The sequence below is a fragment of the Octodon degus genome, unplaced genomic scaffold (assembly GCF_000260255.1).
Source record: "Octodon degus isolate 3935 unplaced genomic scaffold, OctDeg1.0 scaffold00100, whole genome shotgun sequence".
In the NCBI taxonomy this organism is placed as follows: Eukaryota; Metazoa; Chordata; class Mammalia; order Rodentia; family Octodontidae; genus Octodon; species Octodon degus.
The window spans coordinates 5,202,437-5,222,112 of NW_004524676.1; the positions used below are offsets into that span (position 1 = coordinate 5,202,437).

At 48.2% G+C, this 19,676-nt stretch overlaps 1 protein-coding gene across 2 annotated transcripts in view; it reads left to right on the forward strand.

Moving 5' to 3' along the window:
- Ano6 (anoctamin 6) overlaps positions 1-19,676 on the forward strand; it is a 169,584-nt gene that overhangs the window by 112,021 nt on the left and 37,887 nt on the right. For both annotated transcript variants that reach the window (XM_023723612.1, XM_023723613.1), the window contains 5 exons: positions 459-593; positions 4,634-4,739; positions 9,176-9,236; positions 16,176-16,318; positions 18,387-18,464. In XM_023723612.1, coding sequence (XP_023579380.1) covers positions 459-593; positions 4,634-4,739; positions 9,176-9,236; positions 16,176-16,318; positions 18,387-18,464 — 523 coding nt within the window. The remainder of the gene's footprint in view (positions 1-458; positions 594-4,633; positions 4,740-9,175; positions 9,237-16,175; positions 16,319-18,386; positions 18,465-19,676) is intronic.

Genomic DNA, 19,676 nt, shown 5'->3' on the forward strand with positions numbered 1-19,676 from the left:
GAGGTGTCAGGCCTCTCCTGGGGGGATCATAGAATGTGTCCCCCGGTGACGGGGAGCCTTCCCACTGCTTGAGGATCCTGCGTGTGGCAAGCCAGGTTACTGAGCAGATTGCCCATTGGTGTCACACATATTAAAAATCATCTTTTGGACAGAGTGTAAAACAGTGCCAGCATTAACAGAGAATGATGCTGCTGCAGTATTTGAGCATTTTTCCGAATTCAGCGTTTCTCCCCATCCTGAGCTCTTCTGCCTTTACTTTGCTTTAACTGGCAAATCCGTGATGGGGATCAGCCTTTTTGTGTCTTTGACTCCAGGGTGTGTCTTGAAAAGGCTATGTCTTACAGGTGCATGGAGTTACAAGTTTATGTGAAGCCTCCTTTACTGAAAATTTAAAAATTAATTTTAGGGTGAAGGTGCTGAGTGACTCTGTCTTCTAAAAATAATGTGTCTCTCTTCAGGAAGTACTATGGAGAGAAGATCGGAATCTACTTTGCCTGGCTGGGCTATTACACGAAGATGCTCCTGCTGGCCGCGGTGGTGGGGGTGGCCTGCTTTCTCTACGGATATCTCAGTCAGGATTACTGCACCTGGAGGTAACCTCAGTTCACTCTTTGTTACCACACTGAAAAGGCGGTTAGATGTAAAATTATTTTCAGGGGGTTAGAATGTTTTGGTTTAAAAAAAAAAAAGGACTCATTGTCTTGGGTGATCTGTCCTTTGTTCTGGGTATAATAACCAGGCAAAACAGATAAAATTCCTTCACAGATAATCCAGTCCGGCCTCTTACAGGCATACTACCGTGAGGAAACATGCCAATATTTTAAGACAGTACTTTGTTTGAAAGAGGAAGGAGGCCTGGCGGAGGATTGCCGTGAAGCTCTGGCCCCAGGGAGCGCTCGCTCAGCCCCGCAGGTGTGGACCGGAGAGTGGCCCAGATTTCCTTGGCGTTTTGAAGGGCAAACGGGTGAAGCTGGTGTTTTTCAGTTTTTAGCAAGAGCATCTCAATCTATATTAACAATTGCGTGCTTCACAGCGCAAATGACCGGTCGCTGCTCTGTGTTTAGCTTTTGCGTTAGTCCTTACAATGTCAGAGGAAAAATACGTGACAGGCATTTCGTCATGTCTGACACTGGAATTCAGGCACCAGCTACCCGCCTGGAGGAAAGCCCCTGCTTTCAGGGGGCTTCCCCTCCAGGGGGGCTGCAGTACCGGACCGACAGCCTTCTCTTGATCATCCGGTCTGTTTCCAGATGAGAAGTTCTTGGGCGCCAGTAGTGAGTCAGTGACCAAACTGCTGCAGCCCTGAGCATGTCCTCCCGGCACCTGAGGCAGAACCTCCGGCGGTAGCCTGCTGCGCAGGCATAATCCTCCTCCCAGCTAGCAGAAGATTCCGAACCTTTTGGGCCATTGCTTTTTGGTGAAAAGCTGCAGATGGCTTTTGAAGTACAAATCATTTCTTTGCAAAAGAGTCTGGAGCCAAGGGCTTGAGTTGATGCCCTTCCCTGAATTTCTCTGCAGCATCTGCATTGTTTTTCTGTATCATCCCACCTTCAAGAAACAACAAAGGTTTTTCAAAAATGCATTTTCAGAGTGGCAAATTTGCATTTTTATAAGGTTCTCACGTGGTGGTTCTTATTATAAGTAACTCATTTTAGGAAATCACCGCGATAGCACACGTAGTTCCTGCATTTCACACAGATTAATTTACAGCAAATGGAGGGAGGTGTTGGGGTGATGCTCCCTTTGGCTTAATTATTAAATATCTTTAAAGTGTTTGGAAGCTATCAATTTCAAATGTTTTTAGTTCTATTGTGTACTTAGTCGATTCACAAGAACAGAAAATGTTTTTTAAATGTAAGGAAAAAGGTTCTCTCACCCAATTTAGGAAAAAGAAGTCAGGTGTGGAGCACATGCTTATAAATCCAGCAATCCGGGAGGCTGAGACAGGAGAACTGCATGTTCAAGCTGTGGGCTCAGTCTCCAGTACGGAGAGACAGAGACAGAGAGAAAGAAAGGAGAGACAGAGAGAGAGAACATTATTGCTGCCTTTTGTTTTTGTTCAGTTTTATCCCTGCCCTTTCTACTTTAGAAAGAATTACTGAGCTGACTTTTGTATTTAAAGTTCCTTTGTATTTACGTTTAAAATAGATTAAATTTTGTGTGTCTCTAAAAACACGTGTGTCCACATATCAGCGGAGACTGCTACAGGTATTTCCTCCTAAAAAGTGCCTAAAGTTTATATCCTTTTTTGGAAAAGGCTTATTGAGATAATTCAGGTAGTGCTCAGGCGCCCGTCTAGGCTGGAGGTGAGTGCGCTTCACGGCTGCGCATCACTGCCTAATGACGTAGCCGTCCTCACCGGCTCGCTTCCTGACATTTCGTCCCCCCGTAAGGAGCCAGGGCCGCTGGGCAGCCATCCCCTAGGCGCCCTGCCCGCTGGCAGCCCCTGCTCTGCGCCGCGGCTCTGGCGTCGTCTCCTCCGATGTTTCCTAAAGGAGGACCGGCGCGTGCGTGTCTCTCGTGACTCCTGCCTCCCCGCCGTGCCCAGGGCTCCTCCATGTCCTAGCGTTGGTCATCACTTCATTCCCTGCACAGCCCGCTAGTACTCCACAACGTGTTTATCCATTCCTCACTCCACGGACGTCGGTTACTAAGATGCTGTGGCTCCTACGAATAACTCTCTTGTGGCTGTTCACGGAGAAGTTCTCACGGGGACATGTGGCCGCAGATCCCCTGAGGCTGTGACAAGAAATGGAGTGATAGTGCTATTTGACATTTTGAGCAACTACCCAAATATTTTCCAAAGAGGCCTCTCGGCTCGGCGGTATCAGGATTCTAGTTTCTCCACCTTCCACTGAGCGCCTACTTTATGGTTTTTGTTTTTTAAAATTAACCATCCTCATTGGTACGAAGTGTTCCGTGGCTGATAGGTATTTTTCTCATGCCACGGATGCCACGTATCTTTCCAGGTACTGTCATTATGTCGGTATTTTCCTTTATGGTGTGTGCTTTGTGGTTTCGTCCTTATGGGAGTCCTGCTTACCCTGAGGTCAGTAGCAGCTCCGTGGGTCGCTAGTAAGTCGCTCTCCTGGCAGTCCCCTCTCCTCCTGGGACCCACTTGCGTGTGGTATGATGAGTGATATCGCGTCTTCCCGGGCCAGCGTCTCCGTCAGCCTCCCCTCGGCGGCCGGCTGCCGCAGCCCTGGCTCATCAGCCGTCGTGCAGGCAGAGCGCTGCGTTCTCGTCTCTTCCTCGCTTGCCTAAGCCAGGGCTTGAGCGCTTCCGGCCGTTGCGAGCTTTCGTTCCTCCGTGGACATTATTGCCGAAGTAGAAGGGATAGGACGTCTTCATCGAGTCTTCCAAATTACAAATATTGGATATTTATTGCCTGCCCCTTTCTACTTTGAGGATTCTAGTTATATGAATGTTTGTTGAATTGGCACAGAGTGAACTATTATATGACTAATCTGTAAATTCTTTCATTTTTATTTTGGACAATTTTTATTGTTCTATTCACTTACATTTGTGAATAATTTATTTACAATGTGCAATCTATTATTAATCTCATGCTATGTATTCATTTCAGAAATATTTCTCTAAAATTCACTGTCTACATCTAATATCTTTCACATTTCAGTATTTGTCTACAATTTTTAATATGCTATATAATTATTAATTTTCATTAAAGTTAATGAGGAAAAAACAAATATTGTAGTAAAGCCTTCTTTGCTGTCTTTTGAACAGTTTTAAATTTTTGACATTAAAATCTGGAGACCTCTTGGATTGAATTTATCCCCGTACTTTTAAGCTATGAAAAATGCCCCTTTAAAGTTATTTCCTAATTAGGGAAGATGCAGGGAGACACATTTCCTTTTTCTGTGCCTGTATGTACTTTGTATATTGATTTGATGTCCAGCAAAGTACTGAGCTCATTCATCCTAATAATTATTACCTTTCTTTGAGTGATCCATCCATATAATCTAGTAGTAGTAAAACTTTGCTTCCCCAAGTGTGGTGGTGCTTGCTTGTAATCCCAGCACTCAGGGAGGCTGAAGCAGGAGGGTGGCAAGTTCAAGCTCACCCTGGACCACATATCAACTTAATTAAATTTTGTCTCAAAAAGTATTTTTAAAAGGCTGGGAACGTAGCATAGTGCAGGTACACTGGGCTCGGTGCTGAAGGCCACAGTTTTTTTTTCTTCTTTCTGAATAATCTGCATAGCTTTATTGTCTTATTTATTGTGCTGGAAGGGGCCTCCAACTAAAAAGCGGTGGAGTAGGGCCCTTTGTCATAGTCCTGAGTTAGAGGAAATATTTGCAACATTTACTATTAAATGATGTATATAATTTTTTTTGTGGGTTTTTTTGTTTTGTTTTGTTTTGTTTTTTGGGGGAACTGGGGATTGAACTCACGCCCTTGCGCTTGCCAGGGAAGCACTTATTGCACTGAGCCACCTCCCCGGCTCCTGCGTATAGGTTTTATGTGGCAAACTTTCATCAGGCTGATGAAGTTTTCTTCCTTTCCTAGTTTTACAAAACTACAGTTTAGTTTCTTATGAATAGATGTTAGATTTTATCAGATTGCTCTGAGAAGTTCTTCGCATTCAAATTCTTCCGTTCTTGTTTCTCTGTAGCCGAGAAGTTTGTGACCCTGACATCGGCGGCAATATCATCATGTGTCCTCAGTGTGACAAGCTCTGTCCGTTCTGGAAGCTCAACATTACCTGCGAGTCCTCCAAGGTAGCCTTCGGTAGCCTGAGTATTTGCACCCGGGTCAGACTTTTCAATTCTAGCAATCGCTTAAATATGATGTAGAAATTATATTGTTTTCCTCTGAGAAATTTGGGAAGATATTGTTCAGCCAAACTCACAGTCTGGAAGGTGATGTGTAACGTGTGTTTATTCCCCTTTTAGAAATAATAGAGATTAAAAGCACTACCTAAAAATTTCATAGAGAGTCAGTCAGGAAATGGTGCAGTTGAAACACTATTTCAGGTAATCAGAAGTCTCAGACCCAGCTTATTTTATGAGAACTTTTTTTTTGGGGGGGGGGCAGGGGGCGGAACTGGGGATTGAACTCACACCCTTGCGCTTGCCAGGCAACCACTTATTCTGAGCCATCTCCCCAGCCTCTTTATGAGAACTTTGATTTATTATTAATGTGTCTTATGAATAGAAATCGAAAATGTGTACTTGTGAAATTTATGTTTTGTATCTTTCAAAGTATGCTGAAATGATGCTTGGATCTTTAGACCTTGCTGGTTGGATTTAGACTACATATATAAAAACATTTATAATTTTGTATGTAAGGGAGAAAAGGTGTTTGTCTCAAAACATCCCAGAGAAGGCATCCAGCTGCCTGTAAACATCCAGGGTGCTTGAGCTCCTAAAACTCCAGAGGTTCAGGACAAGGGGGGAGCTTAGGGACAAGCAGGCTGGAGATTTCAGGGAGCGCGAAGGCGCACGGCCAGCCGCTTCTGACAACCCTGGCTCTCTGACAACCTGGCGCTCTCCCTCTTCTTGGGATTCTCTTGTCTTGCCGTGAGAGTTAGGGATCAGCTCGTGGCCCTGGAGCCTTCTGACCTACTACAGGTCGAATGATGCCACTGGAATCCGTACTTTATACCTTTCCAGGTTTTTGCACAGATGTCACTGCTTTTGACACTGACACCAGCTAAGGCCGCCCGCCGGCAGCTGGCAGTGCGTGGGCCCCACATCTGCGCTGCTCGCCACTGCTGCGTTCCAGTGTGCTGGGCATTCGCTCCCAAGGCCAGATTTGCATTTGAAAGCAATTGCACCACTTGGTAACAACGATTGTCGGGATGTCAGCTCTCGGGGGGGGGGGGGTCCCCTTATATTTATGAATTAAAGTTGAGCGCTCCCCCACCCAACTACAAATATCTCTACTAGATTTCACAGAGTAATGCTGGCTCTAATTAAGGGTCACTAGGACACATCGGGAGGCCCTGGACTTAGAGGAAATGCCGTCGAGAGTCTGAGAGGCCAGCTGAACTCAGAAAATCCAAGTGGACGGTCCGCCTCCCTGAAGCAGTTCTCTCCCTCGTCCCTCCCACACCTCTTCTCTCCTTTCTTCTGCTCCAGCCTTAACATGGATTTTCATGTCTCTCTGACCAGTTCTTTCCATTGTTTTGGAATCTCACGTGAACTTGGCTTTAGTCTTTTTTTAAAAAAATATATTTGGTGCAGGGTCTGCAGGGCCTCACTACACAGATTGGACTGGTAGTGATCCTCCTGTTTTCAGCCTTCCAAGTGTTGGGATTACAGGCGCACTCAACCCACCACGCCCAGTCTCAGTGCGCCCCAGGGGCAGGGCTGGCAGGCCACACCAGGGATTAAATCAGGTCCCTGTGCCTGTCTAAGCAGGCACGTTAGTCTGCTGAGCTATCTGGCCAGCTCTTTTTACTGTGGTTTTGAAAGCTCTCTTCAATCTTGCCAGTGTGGTTTAATGAAGGAGGAGACATATAAAAGAACATGAAAGAAATGATGGAATGGAAAAGAAAGTCCCAGAAGGGGCACATTTTCTAGCTTTACTGTTGATTGGTTAATCCATTTATTCCTTTCTCGCTTTATGCCTTTGTTCGTGTAATTTCTAGCTCTTTCTTTTGGAAGAGACAGACTAATCACTAACTGATGTGTATACTGAAAGGACTGGCCAAACGACAAGTAGTGACATAAAGTCAGGACCAAGGAAGTGAAGAAACGACGCTGCAGACAGTAGGACTGACGCCTTGTACCCGCGGACGAGGAGTTTCAGCTTTGTGGCTCACGTGATAAAAGGAAACACGGCAAATTCTAATACTTTGCTCCTAGAAATACATTAAGTTACAAAGTTTTTATTTTAATGCTTTGAAGGGAGAAAGCATGACACGTCTTTGTGTGTTCTGATTGGCCTTTCTGCCCAGAGTTGCCTCACCTTCGCGGACGGCACTGTTTCCCCTGCTTCGAGTGACTCAGATGTACACAGACCAGGGCTACTCTCGACCTGCTGCCACCCTCCCTGCTGTCAGGCTGCACAGGCCATGCGAGGCTTCTTATTAAGAAAGCTCCTTGAGGCCAGGGAGATGGCTCAGTAGAATAAGCACTTCCCTGGCAAGCACAAGGGTCTGAGTTCAATCCCCGGTTCCGCAAAAAAAGGGGAAAAAAAAACCCTTGCTCACAGTGCCCGTCTTCCCTTTCCCATGTGGCTTTCATGAGGCTTGGAGCAGAGAAGTGAAACATCTCACTCTTCCTCCTGGGTTCTTGATTCTCACACATGTGGCAAGAATTCCGACTTCCTCCGGGCCGACCCCTCCTAGGCCTGCAGGGCCTGCGCCCCTTGAGCCGTGCAGCCAGGTTGCTCCTGGCTGGGAATGTAGTGCTGTGCCTCGCCACTTGCTTCTCCCTCTGCCCCTGGCAGCAGGTTTCCACTGCCTTTCCCCAGAGTCGAGCTGAGGTGTCACATGTAGTAATTTTTATTTCCAGAGTGGGTAGGCAGAAGTGTCAGGGCAAACGGGGAGGGTTGCAATGAGTCCTAAAATGGGTGTGACATTGGAGGGCATCTTTAATTTATAACATGCAAGAGCTGTTTTTCATAGGACTTTTCTCATAATTTACAATAAAGGTTAAAGCATACCATTAAAACACAGCTCTCGGGGTTTTGCTGGATAGTTCAGTTGTTTAAAGCACCGCTTGGGCAAATGCAGTCAGGTGCATGGGACTGCAGTTCGATTCCCAGCTCCAGAAGCTGCACCAGGCCTGCCCTTAAGGCAGCCTGAAGTAGCCAAGAAAAAAAAATCCTTCTAAAAGTGCTAAAAAGTTTTAAATATGTGCTTTCTAGAATCCTAAGACCAGCAGCGGAGGTGGAGAGCATTGTTCGCCCAGAGCGGGCCACACTGATTGATTCTGCCTCCTTTCAAAGCTGGAGTTTTGAAAAAAGTAATTGAGACCGTTTAGGGTCTTGCTTTCTGATCAAGACAAACGCGAATGAGCAAGGGCACGTTTATGTGCTTTGGAGACCGGACGGACCAGAAACCGGCAAGGCTTTTTCTTTTTAGTAAAAGTAGCATGACGAGTGTTTCTCGGTAGGTAACCGTTTACCTGCTGTCCACGCGGAGAGGGCCTGGGAACTCCGGGCGGCCGGAGGCGGCCGGCGCGCTTCAGCGTCTGGAAAGCTTGCTTTTCTTTTCACCCCTTGTGCTGCTTCTAGCCCAGCCGCGTCTTCACTTTGCGTGATTATAAGGCACCTATATCGAGGCCACTTTCGCTTTTATCTTCACAGTTTTACGGTACGTGAGGACACTGACACGCAGTTTGTAGCCGACTGAAAGCGCGCCCGGGAAGCCACAGCTCGGCGTGGGCCATTTTTGTAGCGGTGCTGGCAAGGCGGCCACTGCGCGTTATTGACCTACTATTGTGCTAGGAAATGTTTTAGTTTTTCCATAAAATAAAAAAAATTAATACAAAGATAACAAATGAAGAGTTTGTGAAATTCAAGTTTCAGTTTCAGTAAATAAAACTTTATTAGACACACACACACACACACACACACACACACAAATCAGACTTAGCAGGACTAAAGACCAGAGCCTCCCTTGGCCGTGCGACGTGCCTGTGTTGCTTGTCACCGTGACGGCGGTAATGTTAGAGAGAGCTCCTGTGCACGCCTTGTCCCAGCACAGCACCTGCCGGCCGGGCTCTTGTGGAGCCGCACCGGCGCCCACAGAAGCACAGCTTTGTACTTCTTTTGATAAGAAAGGCGGGAACTCTGGAACTTGCTCCTTGGAGGGGTGCAGTGCGAAGATGCGAACCATAAATGTGGAAGTTGCTTACTGGGCAGTAAGTCGGTAGAGCCGCTGTGTGCCTCACACTCAGACGACAGCTCGTAAAGGGGCCGTGTCCCAGCCCTGGCAGAGGCTTTGAACGGAGAGGGATCTTAATAGCGGCACGTGTTTTCTTTATCATGCCGTGGAAAGATTCCACGGGAAGACACGGGCGGTACGGCACAGGCTGCTTGCTCGGGAACAGCGAGAAATCCCACCTGTAAGCCTGCTGCATGGTGGCTGTTCAGCTCGGTATGGGCTTTGAAAGAAGCTCAGACTGAACGCACGAGACGTTGCATATGTACGTAATTCTGATAAGTGAATTACTTGATTCATTTACATGTTATTCTTTTCCAGAAATTGTGCATCTTTGACAGTTTTGGAACTCTAGTCTTTGCAGTATTTATGGGAGTGTGGGGTAAGTCTCCATTTTTATACATTCAGTTTAATAGTATTGCATGATTTTATGTAGACTCTGACTTGGAAGACCTTGGACTACCCATCACTCTGAAGCCATTGTATCTGTTAGTTTTTACTGCTTAAAAGTGTACCTTCACATGGTAGTGGTAGGGCTAGAGAGAGAGCTTGGCGATCTAAGTGCCTGCCTAGCAAGTGCAAGGACCAGAGTTCGATCCCTGGTACTGCATGCTTTGTGGTGCACACCTGTAATTCCAGTGCTGGCGAGGCTCGGACAGGAGGATCACTACGAGTCTGAGCTGTGTAGTGAGACCCTATATCAAATAAATGAATAAAATTTGGGGGCCTGGGAGATGGCTCAGTGGAATAAGCGCTTCCCTGGCAAGCGCAAAGGCCTGAGTTCAATCCCCGGTTCTGAAAAAAAAGAAGAAAAAAAAATGGTAGTAGTTTAAGGCATTAAACCCTGTCACTGCATTTCCTATTCCCATGATTTCATGGGGCAGCTGGAAGGCTTTTGCAGCAAGGAGTGGCTCACGTAGCTCTGCAGTGAGCTGGTGGCGCCTCTGGGGTTCATGGCCTGGCAGTCAAAGGCCTGCATAATCTATGGGGCTCGGCTGGGAAAGGGTCCTCTGTGCTCCGTGGGTCGCCCGTCCTGCCCATCCTGCCCAGCGCAGGACTCTTCCCATGGATTCAGGGTCCCAAAGAGAAACAAGGCAAGAAGAGCCCCAAGCAGAGGCATTGTAAGCACATGCTTGCATTGGGCTAGCAGTCGCCGAGCAGAACAGATCCTGTATGGCCAAGCCAGCGTCGGTGTGGGGATGGGGGGGGGGGCACCCAAGGGCGTCGGTACAGGAGCACGATTCACCCTGCGGACCCTCTCTCTAGTGCTTGGGACTGAAAACATTTCAAAGTCTTTCCATCTTATGGAATATTTGCATAGATGACCAGGTGGGCATCCCTAATCCAGAGCTCTGAAATCTGGAATGCTCCACTGTCTGGAGTATTTTCAGCATACCGTGTCAGTGCTCAAAAAGTTTCAGATTTTGAAGCATTTTCAAATGCTGCAGAAGTGGGAACCCTGCTGAAAAGTGGCATTTTCAGCATTGTTGTTGGAGACCACACTGTGGCCGGAGTCAGCACATAAAAATGAAGATCAGATTTTTGTACTCAGATCGCCGTCCTCTTCCACTGTAAAGTGCATTTGTTGTCCGTACAGTAAGAGATCAGGTCCCGGACACAGGGGTCGGTGCTTTTAACTGCGGGCTCACAGTCTCTGCACCAATTTGTAATCTCTGCAACCAATCCGTCTGTTGAGCTCTGTTAACACTAGTGAATGTTGACTGCAAAATAAAGCGTTTTAAATAAAGCAAAAAATACACATTGATTTTGCTAGGACAGACCTGAGGTTTCCTGCTCACCTTCCTGTCCTCTGGTCGCCAACTGTTCCACACGGATAGGCCTGCCTGTTGCACCAGGCTAAATGTGTTTCATCTGATGTTTAGAGTGCAGAGAACATTGCTGCACCGCCTGCAGCATCGTGCGCGGCTCTTTAAGCACCTGTCTAGATGAGTAAGTGCTGTATGTTGCTTTCCTTGTCGCTGCCTCATGGGAACTACTGCTGGGAACTTTGTTACAGAAAGTCTGAGGCTGGAGACCCCAACAGGAGGGAAATTCATGTGACATTATTTGTGCAATCACCTTCGAACTCCTGCACCATCATTTATCCCACATGGATGTGGAACTAAGGGTGTTTTTCTCCTTGTTGGAAATGATAAAAGTTGAGGGCAGAAAACCTTTTATAATGAATACAGTAAAATCATATACATGTATGAAAAATGCCCTCCCTTTAGGTTAAAGCCGCTCCCCCCATCTTACTGACTCATGGAATCCTGAACCCCACCCGTGGGTGTAGTAAAGACTCTGAGCACACGCGCTCCCCCTGCCCTGTCTTCTACCTCTCAGCTGCTTCCACTTCTCAGCTGCTTCTACCTGATTCTCCCAGGTCAGACTCCTGGCCACTTGGGCTAGAGTCGTCCATTTTTGTATCTGAATGGTCAATAGGCCCTTGTAATTTCTAGAAAGTAAAAGCTGATACTCTTGACTTACCAAGGATCTGTGGAGCCTGGAAGCCTCGCTAGCTCCACATGGGACCGAGAAGTGGCTGTTGTGACCGTCCTTCCCAGACTTGTGCTGCTCCTCGGCGTCTGCATCAGCATGGTGTCGGTGCCTGCGGCCCCTCCTCTGTCTCCATTCAACTGTCTCTGATTTGGGAGACTCACAGAGGGCTCTGGTAGTCACTGAAGTAGTCACATCTCAAACGCTAGCTGCAAGAGAGGCTGAGAGATGCAGTTTCTAACCTCCTTCAGGTTATGGAGTGCAGTCAAGACCGAGCAGGCCAGCCTGCCTCTGGACCTTTAAGTAATGAGGTTGGGAGAGGTTCAGGGCCTGTTAAGACATCACAGATCTTAAAGACATTTTCTTTTCTTTTTTTTTGGTGGAACCGGGGATTGAACTCAGACCCTTGTGCTTGCCAGGGAAGTGCTTATTCTACTGAGCCATCTCCCCAGCCCCAAGACATCACAGATCTTCAGCAGGAAACTCTCTTGTCATGAGAACACTCACATCTTCTGGAGCAGTCTCTTGTCCGTACTCATTGTAGGATATAATGCCCTGACAGTGTGCTGCTCTAAACCATTCTTTTGTGTATGGCATCTTCCTCTGTTTTCTGTCTTGTCTATCTATCTGTTCGTTTGTCCATTCACTCATTCATTCATTCATTCATTCATTCATTCATCAGTTGAGGTGGGGTCTCCCAGCTCATTCAGTAGCCCAGGCTGGCCCAAACGCGTGGCACTTCTCCTGCCTGGCCTCCCGAGCACTGGGAATTCAGGCCTGCACCACCATGCCAGCTCCTGAGAACCATGATTGAGAGGAGCAGCTTGTTGTTCCTGTGACCTAGACAGCCCTCCCTCTTTTCTTACATGAGATGTGAGTGTTTTACCGAATGGACTAGAGCTTCGGCTGGAGTGCGATTTGCCAGCGAGTAAGGGCGCAGCACCCCGCGGTGCTCCACTGGCCATCTTACTGCAGAGAGAGGGAGCAGAAGACCCCGAATTCCTGTCTGTGGCCACACATGATCATTCCTGGCCCAGGGCTCTTGGTGAGGCCTGCGCATGTGGGTTCACCCTGGCCTGGTCTCGGAGCACAGTACCCTAAAACCCTCGGTGACCATGCCAGGTTCCCAGCGCTTCCACGGACCCGCCCTCCCCTGCACCCTGCCCGCAAGGGATAAGAGGAACCAAAACTCCCACCCACCCGTTCTGGAACTCCCAGGGGCTTTCTTTGTTTTCCAGGCTGAGAGTTTGCTAACAGAACATGGCATTTCTTGTTACAGTGCAGTGTGTCACTTAGAAGAGACTTGACCCTGAAGTTCAGGATTCAGTTCACATCAGCCGTTCTGCCCCTTCTGCTCTAGTTGGAGGAGGAAGGGGAAGAATAGCCAACGTGCTGTCATAATAAGAGCATTTACTAGAATTGCTTATCTTGCCTTTTTGTGAGAAAAGAGGTTTATTTTCATGAAGCATCTCCTGTTGACACAGTTGCAAGCTAGAGACTGAGTAAATGATACGATTTTAAAGGCACAGAAAATGGCAAGTGGCTTAAGCAAATTATCTAAGGCCCTATGCGCAGAAAGCAACCAGCAACCAGTAGATTAAGAAAGAGCCCTGCAGATAATTTGGCTGGATCCTTGATAAAGTGTGATGGACATTAATAAACTTGAAGCAAGGTCTTGGAAAGGTGAAAACAGTATGTATTTTGACTGACAGAACAGCACTGTTTTGTTTGGAGCTATAAAAGGTAGGAATAACTTAGGAAATGTCAGCTTCATCTCCTTGGTTCTGTCTCATCTGACATGATTATTGACCTTTCTATAACACAAATAAGGTGTCGCCAGTCTTCCAGCATATTTCAATAGGTTTTTGAGTACTGGTTTGCTCCATTTATGCATGGAGGCGTGGTATTGGTCCGTTTGCCATTGCTGTAGCTGGGTCATGGATGAAGAAAAGAGGTTTATTGAGCACTCAGTGTGGGACATTGAAGAGCATGGTGCTCCACTGGTCCCACTCTAGTGGGACCCCTGTGGCTGTCTCACAGAAATGATGGCATCGTCACAGGAGCATGAGGAAGGCAGGAAGCCAGCTCCTGGGGAAGGGCCATCCTGCCCACGCCCTTGGGGACTACATCATCACTGCGAAGGCAGTGCCCCTGAATCTCAGGCACCTCCCATGGCGTCACACTCCTCAGGGGATGGCTCCCAATGTCCCGAGTCACAGTTTCTTCTAACATACAGTTAGGTTCAAAGACTACGTGAAATCTGTGATGGCAGGAGAGTGCACGAGGTGATCCCGCAGTCCATCTCCCCCGGACTCTGTCCAGCAGTCAGGCTTTGAGGATAACTATGATGTCAGCAGTAAACTGTCAAATTCTCTGTGGTGCATTGTGTGCTTGCCACCTCGGGCTAGACAGACCTGCAGGCCCAGGAGGATTGGCACAGCCAGGAGTGGCGGAGAGTAGACGTCATGCATAGCAGGGCAGTCAGCATCAGCCAGAGCCCGAGTGGACGGTTTCCCAAGTCCTGGGGCACCTTTTACTGTCTGGCGCAGTTTCTTTGAATTCATTCGCTGCAAGCATGACATGCCTACTGTGTGCTACAGCCTTGGCTGTGAACAAGCAAGATCACCATTGATGATCATGACATCTCAAGAAGGTGACATTCTTGAGGGTGCAATAGTCAAGCTGGAAGCATATGTAGACCAGGACACATGCCTGCTAGGTATGCGGGAGAGCAGAGTGGGCTTGACACTGGGAATAAAGTACATTCTTCTTAAGAACATGTACAGCTGTCACCGGCATGATCTCATAGTGATGGGGGGGCAGAGCTGAGAGAGCTTCCGGGATGGGGGCATAATGCAGTAATAGCAGTAGAGTTCTTGGATAGATTCAGGTAGGGTCTCCTGTCAGTGGAAACGTATAGGGGTCTGCCACGGCAATAGCGCAGGGGACTTCAGCAAGCAGGCAGCATGTGGTGCACTGCTTCATGTGCAGCCCGGGAAGGTTGGTTCATGCGCACGTTGTGCCACCCAGCCGGGGTCTGTTTAGGGCGGCAAGATTGTGTCACACGTGGTCCCTTAAGGTTTTCTTCCCATGGACAAAGATTAGTTTCATCATTTCCTGTGGACAGGGACAGGGACAGGGACAGGGACATAAATGCCTAGCAAACCTTTAGTTATAAGCCATCACTCTGCTCGCTGTGTATGGTTTGAGCCTGATTCTGACCCGAGGGTTGTCTCTGCTCACTTCCTGATATGGGAAGAATAGCAGTCAGCACAAACACTGCTCGAAAGTGGGTGCTTTTAAACACTTCAATCCCTGCCCCCCACTGGGGAGTGCATTAGAGTTTAGAAGCAAAACAAAATCCCATGCTCAGCCCCCATTCCAGACTGATTACGTCAGAATCTTGGAGGCAGTGCCTGGGTTCAGACTTTTTGAAACTCCCCAAGTGCTGCTTATGTGCAGCAGGTGAGCTCTGGCCATTCTCGGGGCCTCATGCGGTGACCTCGTCTGCTCCAAGGCAGGCCCCCCTCCCCTGTCCCACAACGAGGACTCCTCCTGGCTCAGCCCATTCTCAGCCCTGTATTCTCTGCTGAACACCTGCCTCCCGGCCTCTGTCCTTGAGGGGCCCCAGACCCCGATCATCACTGAGCCAGTCTCCCCTCTCAGACTTGCTCCTCCAGTTGCATTTCCTGAAGTGGAATTAAAGGCGCTGCTTAAACCAGAAACCTGGCATCCTTAGCCTCCTGCCCTCTGACCCTCGTGTGTCTCAGCAGTCTCGCTATTCCCCTCCCTCTGAGATGCTGCCTTGTCATGTCCCTGTCTGAGGGCATCCCTGCCTCGCTGTGGACTGCCTCCAGTGCCACCTCCTGCTTGGTGTGAAAGCCCTAACTTCTGAGGCGTGTTGGGCCCTGAGATCTGTCCCTGTGCTGTGCTGGCAGCTGCCACAGGGCCCCTCGGTCCACCTCGCCCCTTCATGTGCAGTTCCACCCACTGCCATCTGTGCTGGGTCTGCTCCAGAGTCACCTCCTGGCTCGTCACAGTGGTCCCCTCCCACAGGACGGCCTGCCCCAAAGCACAGCTTTGTCTGGACCCTGTGGGAGCCTGCAGTACGTTTGCCACCCACCACCCAGGTGTCCTCTGCAACACTGACTTCGCCTTGTTTGTTTGCAGAACTCAGCTGACAACGGCGAAGTATTTGAGGACAGCTGAGTGCTAATTCCGGAATGTCTACCTAGAGAGGATCGGGGGTAGCAGTCTGATTGGAAGGCTCTGAGGAATTTACCTGGAACCTACCCTTTCCATCACCATTTAATGTTTGCTATTTTGAGTTACAAATTCTGAAAAATGAGTCCTAAAAATTATTTTTCAGTCTTAGATTGAGAAAACTATCAGTTTCCTTCATAAGAGAATATTAACTTATTTAAAGAGTTAAAACATTCCTTTGTCCCTAAGAGGGGAGAAGGGAGGGAGTAAGGCAGGACATGGAGGAAAGTAGACAGAGTGGTTGGCCAGAGCGTGCTTTTAAATGAGGAATTATTTGTGTTTTTAGTTGGCAAGGAAGTGTTGGTAGCAGAGCATTCGTGTTAGATGTGCTGATGAGCGCCCGGGCCCTTCCTCATTACCTTTCCTGTAATCGGTGTCTGGTTCATAAACTATGAGGTATCAGCGTTCTCTCTTAAAAATCATTTTTAGTATCACTTCTGAGTTAGATTCCGTTCCCCATATGCAGAAGTACTCTGGGTGATTGATGCACTCTGCGTGGATTTCTGGGACGTCACTCACCCTTCATTAGCAACCACGTGACCCTGTTGTCTCCCTTGCTCAGTGACTTTGTTCCTGGAGTTCTGGAAGCGGCGCCAGGCGGAGCTGGAGTACGAATGGGACACTGTCGAGCTGCAGCAGGAGGAGCAAGCACGGCCAGAGTACGAAGCACAGTGCACGCACGTGGTCATCAACGAGATCACTCAGGTACGCGGCGCGGTTGGCTGCCGTCCCTGCTGGCCGCGTGGCTCCCAGCCTGGCCTGCGCACTGGAATGAGCATGGCAGCGCAAGGAATGCTGGCATCTGGATTGCATCCGTCGCGCTGCACGGCTGGCAGCCGCGTGCGTTCCGGGCATTGAGTTACGCCTTTGGTTTTTGGTGGCTGAGCTGCTCAGGTGAGTCTGATGTACCAGCCATGGTGGAGAAACACTGCCTAAAACAGTAAGCACTGGGAACAAATGCAGCCCCTTCTTTGGTAATAAATGTAAAAATGCTCCTCAGAGCTACACTGAGAGATGGCTGTATAAGGAAAACTGCATTGGTCCTTAACATCGATTCTCAACTCTTGGCGTGCACCTTCGCCACAGTCCCTTCACTGTCCTCACCCGCTGTCCCTGTCTTTCCCTGAGCCTCAGTGACTACTCCACCTTCTGCTGGAGAGGTGCACTAAGTGGTGTGGCTGTCACGCTAAAGTCAGGGCAAAAGGATGGCGAAGGGAAACAGTTAACGGTCATTCGACAAAGTTCAGGCACTGTGCTAAGCATTTTATGCCATTGGAAAAGTAGACCTGCTGCAGCTGCCACTATGGCTGCAAAAATAAAACTGTAGTCCCAGTAAGTTCTAGAGCTGCCGGAAGGAGACTTTTGAATCCTCGCATTGTTGCTCCTGCCTACCAGCAGGCAATTCAGAGCCAAGCGTTCTGGCAGGAGTCGGCATAGCATGGTGGTCTCCAAATAGGGACCAGTCTTGGAAGGGAAGTGCTTCCCTAGGAGCCACCAAGGCCGTCCCCCCAGCTATAGATGTCGTTGATTGAATCTCATATTAATAGAATGTTGGCACCAAAAGGCCTGAGGGAGCAGGTCACACTCTGTTGTATAAATGAAAAAAAAAAAAAAAAAATGAGGTTCGGTTATGAATAGGAGGTGACATTTATCTCGTAGTAACAAGCCACAAGTAAGTCCCGTTATGTGCAGTTACCACTGTTTCCGAGAGAAGACAGGGTAAGGCGCATTGCTGAGGAGTGTGGAGTGCAGGCTGACAGCTGACACCTTGATAAAATTAGATGTTCAGAAAGAGGTTTGGCCGGGGGGGGGAGGGGCTGTGGGGGGGGGGGGGGGGACCTTACAGTATCAACAGCATAGAAAAGTACTTCAAAAAAGATGATTTGTTTGCTTAAGCTTACCAATTTCATAGTTAAAACTGCCAACCAATAAAGTAGCTAAAGTTTCACAAAAATGTTGCTTGTTAAGAAATTGCAGGTGAAGATTCAGCTTTCTGTATTTTTCTTCCTCGTTTCACTCCTCTTGCTCGGACATCATCCTCTGGTTTTGAAAGGCTTGGGCATGATGTCGTTCTGAGTCTTGGGAATGAAGTTGCCTTACTAGTTGGGGCACCTTGGACACATCATTTAACTTGTCTACACCTCAGTTTCCTTATCTGTAGAATGGGACTAACAGAGTCGCTTTTGCATTGTTGACTGAGTTCATGTACGAAGTCCACTTAGAATAATACCTGGCGCAGAGTAAATGCCAGGTTAGCATTGGCAGCTGTTCTGTGCTGTGGCTGCTCTGACCATTCAAGTAAGATTTCTCCTCTTAAGAATCTAAATTTATTCTTCTAAACTATAAATTGGGGACTGTCTGAACACATAGAGCCCAACGAAGCACGTCTGGGGTCCTGGCGTCGACGGGCGTGCACACAGCTCCTCTCTTGCCTGTGCGCCGTGCACGTACTAGGCAGTGTGCCCGCCTCTAACGCCCAGGACGCGCGGGATGCTGCTGTGCCGCCGGGCATCGCCGGGTGCCCCGGCTCCGAGCGTGGGTCATGCTGGGGGACGGTTTGCTGCTCACGCTTATATGCTGTAGGAACCGTTACTGAAAACACGGCACCTGTTGTGTGTCTACTTGAAATTGTTAACGAAAGCGTATGATTATAAGGAAGGCTGCGGTTGCAAACTAATGTAATTAAATAAACCGTAAGACTCATCGGCAAATCGAGAGAAAAATGGTAGGGTCAGCATGAGTCCTGGACCAACGGGTGTCTTTTCTGTGCTAGGAAGAAGAGCGCATCCCGTTCACCACCTGTGGGAAGTGTATCCGGATAACCCTCTGTGCCAGCGCCGTCTTTTTCTGGGTAAGGAGCACTCGCAGCTATTCTTGAGTAATTTATTATAGAAAAATACTTTGAAAGGGCCAGCCAGCCACATAGTTCAGCAGATTAAAGCGCCTGCGAGCAGGCGCAGGGGCCAGAGGTTCAGTCCCCGCCCCTGGGGCACGCTGAGACAGCGATTGAGACTGGGCGTGATGATGCGCACCTGTAATCCCAGCTCTTGGGAGGCTGTAGACAGGCGGATCACTACGAGTCTGATCTAGTAGTGAGACCCTGAACACCCTGCAGACCCTTCCATAAAAATACAAAGAAAAACAAACCTTTCAAGATAGGATTTTAAATACCAAGAGAAAGGGGCCAGGGATCTAGCTCAGTGGCGCAGCACCTGCCTGGCAAGTGCAGGGTCATGAGTTCAGTTCCTGGTACCAGAAATAAATACATACGAACATACATGCTAAGGAAATGAAAAGCCGGAGCTGCAGCCGTGGCCTCAGAGTGCTCTGTCCCCGGAGCGCTGCGCCGTCACTGGCTGGACTCGCCTTAAGGTTCTGAGACGCGTTTCCTGCTCAGGGCGCTTCTACGGGGTCTTGGCACTGCCCAAGTTTCAATCAAGCCAGTGGCTTAGGATTTTCCAGTTCCTGGTAAAGAAACTAAATGGGAAGCGCTAACAATCTTTAAAAGTTTTGCAGCAGCAACCATCCAAATAAGATGTCTAGGAACAGCCTTTGCGTAAAGATAAGAACTAAAAAATTAAAAATCCATAAAAACTACTCAATGATATAAAAAGAAACCTTGAGACTGGGCGTGGTGGCAGCCGCCTGTAATCCCAGCTCTTGGGAGGCTGTAAACAGGCGGATCACAAGGAGTCCAATCTAGTAGCGAGACCCTGCACACCCTGTAGACCCTTCCCCCCAAAAAAATACAAAAAGAAAAAGAAACCTTAAATGATGATGTATCAAGGAGAATATTTCTAAACTATATCTTTACTAGAATTTAAATTTTTGTTTATTAATAAGATCATTTAACGAGTCTTATTGGATCAAGAACCACCAGATAGGTCAGATTAGAGAACAGGACATTAGAAATGGGCTCTGATGCAATAATTTAGAGGCAGGAGGTGGGGAGGCATTGTATGTGCATGGGACAGATGAAAATTATTTGGTTGGGTTCTTTAGTAGCCAGATTTAATACTCATTAAGGATAGGAAAACAAATACACATGGGGTGGGGGGACAAC